Below are 3,335 nucleotides of genomic sequence, written 5' to 3'. Positions count from 1 at the left end.
AGATGTTTTAATCTGAGCCGTAGGATCTTACTTGCCGTTGGTTATCTCTGTTCTGTTTTAAATGTTTGTTTCAGCTTGGTTTTCAAGTTCGTTAGATTCATTGTTCTCTCTCGATACACATTGATTGCAATTCACATATTCCTTTCAATACAAAGTTTAATTTTAAAGTTTAATTTTCGCTTCTTTGATTTCAATTCAAGAGTTCACAGTACTAAAATAATTGTAGGTACTAATTGTCTTAAACAAAGATAATGAATACTATTTAGTAGTAGTACTGAATATTAACGAAAATCCCTGTTATGGTTGGTTTCAATTTAAATAAGAAAAAGGGAAACGAAGATTATACCAATGAATACACATGAGATTTTTTTAATTTGGGGGGTGTTTACAGTGTTTTTCATAAATTGTTTGCAAAACTGGTACTCAGCCCAAATATGTTCTTATAGTCTATGGGCTTATTTGGGCCCAGGACTTCATCATCAACCAATGTTCCCTGCTATAACGAATGAGTTGCTACTGTTATCCAATCGTTTCCGAAATTTATTATTCAGGAAATTTTACTAATTAGTTACCAAAATCTAATGCTGAAATTTTATTTCACTAAAATTCCTACAAAGAAAATTATTACTTCCTCCATCCCAACTAAGGTTAGTTGCATTCCATTTTAGGATGTATCAACTAAAATGAGTCATTTCCTCTTTTGACAAAAAATGAAGCATTGAATCACTCTTATTTTATTCTACCACCTATTTTATTCCAACTTTATCTTTCTTACATTTTTCCTTTCTCCTACTCTTTAATATAATTTTTTAATCTCCATATCTAATAGTTTTAAACTCTAACTTAATTATAAGAAAGGAATACTAAATTTTAGAAGACGGCATTTGTTTGATATTAAAATAATGACATTTTTGCATATACCATAATATAATATCCGTGTCTGTAATTATTTGTTTGTGGTATGTGAAAGTGTGGACGGTGGTTGTTTTGAGTTAAAGTATAAGCTTTATTCTTTATTAAAAGCATAAATGTTTTGTTCCCACTACTTTCACGCGCAGCGTCTGAACGCTTTGATTGCAAGCTTCACTCATTTAGTCTCTCTTTCTCTCTCTCTCTCACACACACACACAATGAAAATCGTGTTCAATCAGTGTTTTTTGTTTTTTAGGCCAAAATGGCTGCAATCTTTTATTATAGGACCGTACTTTACTGGGTAAAAAGTGAAATTAAATAGTACGATCATACGTGTCAAAAGAATATGATAGATATGGAAATACTCGTACTAATTTTTATCATTACTTTTTTCCTTTATTGGAGCATATTCGAGACAAATTTGTAGATTCGGTCCATTCGGATTAGCGGAAAACAGTGCCCATGTTTAATTATTTTATGCTTGTTGATTAGGACGGAGCGTCCATCAGTTAACGTCAAATTAATTTTCAGTTGTTTGAGCCTTCAAAACTACAATTAATAGGAATAACAAATACTAAAACGCACACACACACTCTCACAAACATACAAGAAAATGTAGCTGAAGGCACACACACACACCCCCAAGCTCATGTCTGTAGCAAAATGTCAAAATTTATCAACATACTACATTTTAGAAAAAATAATGTCTCTCCGATCAAATATTCAAATCTGCCTACCCTCAATAATGCGAATTAAAATATGATAATAATAATAATAATATTATTATTATTATACAGTATGTACGTTTTTAAAAAGTAAACATACCGTACCATAAATTAGTGCCTGATTGCAGGAAACTATGTGAAATTTCCACTAAGTAGGCCTAACCACACATGCTTATAATAATACTCTACATAAATCTTCACTGAAAAGACTATATAGGAAGTTGAAGTTGATACACATCAAATCTCATATAAAATCGTAGGGTCATTACCGCTAACTAACTTGAAAGAACAAATATTTGTACCTATTCTTCTCTTTACTTGAGGTTAAGTAAAATCTCTAAAATAAAGTCTAAGTAATTAGAAAATTAATCGAATTTATGATTGTTAACGAAAAATACGTAACATTAGGAAGCGAATTTATGATTGTGTTTCATCCGGTAATTTTATCAACGACCACAAAATAAAAATAAAAATAAAAATAAAAATAAAAATAAAAATAAAAATAAAATAAAAATAAAAAATCACATTACTAATATTTAAAATAAATAAATTTTCCGACAAGCAGTTGTGGCCCTGATTATGGGTATAAAGAGTTAGAGATAAGGATGAAGTTCGTGTATCTATAAATATAGTGTACAAGAAAGAGAGATTCCCACAAACGAGAAAAAATGGCTTCTCCCACCACTCTCACAATATTCTCACTCATAATCCTCTCTCTCGTATACGCCTCCGCCTCCGCCTCCGCCACAAACCCGGCGGGCAGCTTCATCAGAAGCTCATGCAAGGCCACCACATACCCCGCCGTGTGCGAGAAGTCCCTCTCAACATACGCGTCAAGCATCAACAAAAGCCCGCGGCAGCTGGTGATGACGGCGCTGACAGTGAGCGTCCACACGGCCGAATCGACAAAATCATTCGTGGCGAAGCTCACAAAGTTCCGCGGGCTGAAGCCGAGGGAGCGCTCCGCCATCAAGGACTGCTTGGAGGAGATCAGCGACAGCGTCGATAGGCTCAGCAAATCGGTGAAGGAGCTCAAGAACTTGGGCCGGGGCAAGGGCCCGGAGTTCACTTGGCACATGAGCAATCTGCAGACGTGGGTCAGCGCCGCACTCACCGATGACTCCACCTGCTCGGACGGCTTTGCTGGCCGGGCCTTGAATGGCCGGATCAAGAACTCCATCAGGACCCGGATGACTAATGTGGCGCAGGTTACTAGTAATGCGCTCGCGCTCTGTAATAAGTTTGCGGACAAGTATAATTAAGTCGTCTGGTTTTGTGTTTTTAGTTCACATGTACGAGGTTGAGTTGAGTGATCGAGTGCTTTTGTTTGTCCATGTTTATTTTAATTTGATTGTATGATATATAATGATGGCGATCTCGCCCCAGTTTTGCAATATAATGAAATTATACCAGTGATCTATTTAAATGTACTACTACTAATTAGAGCAATTTAACTATTGAACAAGTAACAATTACATTATGAAAGAATATAAAAATTATTAGTAGTACTAATAGTTTACCTTGTAATTCAGAAATGAGTTACTACTCCTTATTGATGAGGATAGGTGGAAAACAAATTAAATGCAACAACTTGACAACCAATGGCAAATAATTTGGTGAATAATAGCCGTTGGTGGGCTAGATTGCAGAAGGACTTGCGGAAAACCCGTATACAGTTACAAAAGAGTAATTAAATTG

At 35.1% G+C, this 3,335-nt stretch overlaps 1 protein-coding gene across 1 annotated transcript; it reads left to right on the top strand.

Moving 5' to 3' along the window:
• The first annotated feature begins 2,277 nt into the window (after positions 1–2,277).
• On the top strand, positions 2,278–3,063 carry LOC121798305 (21 kDa protein-like). The gene has a single exon (XM_042197234.1). The coding sequence runs from the start codon at positions 2,306–2,308 to the stop codon at positions 2,897–2,899; it is 594 nt and encodes a 197-aa protein (XP_042053168.1). The 5' UTR covers positions 2,278–2,305; the 3' UTR covers positions 2,900–3,063.
• The last annotated feature ends 272 nt before the right edge of the window (positions 3,064–3,335 follow it).

The sequence above is a fragment of the Salvia splendens genome, chromosome 4 (assembly GCF_004379255.2).
Source record: "Salvia splendens isolate huo1 chromosome 4, SspV2, whole genome shotgun sequence".
Taxonomy (NCBI): Eukaryota; Viridiplantae; Streptophyta; class Magnoliopsida; order Lamiales; family Lamiaceae; genus Salvia; species Salvia splendens.
The sequence above is the reverse complement of the archived record's forward strand: the minus strand, read 5'-3'. Positions and strand labels throughout refer to the sequence as shown.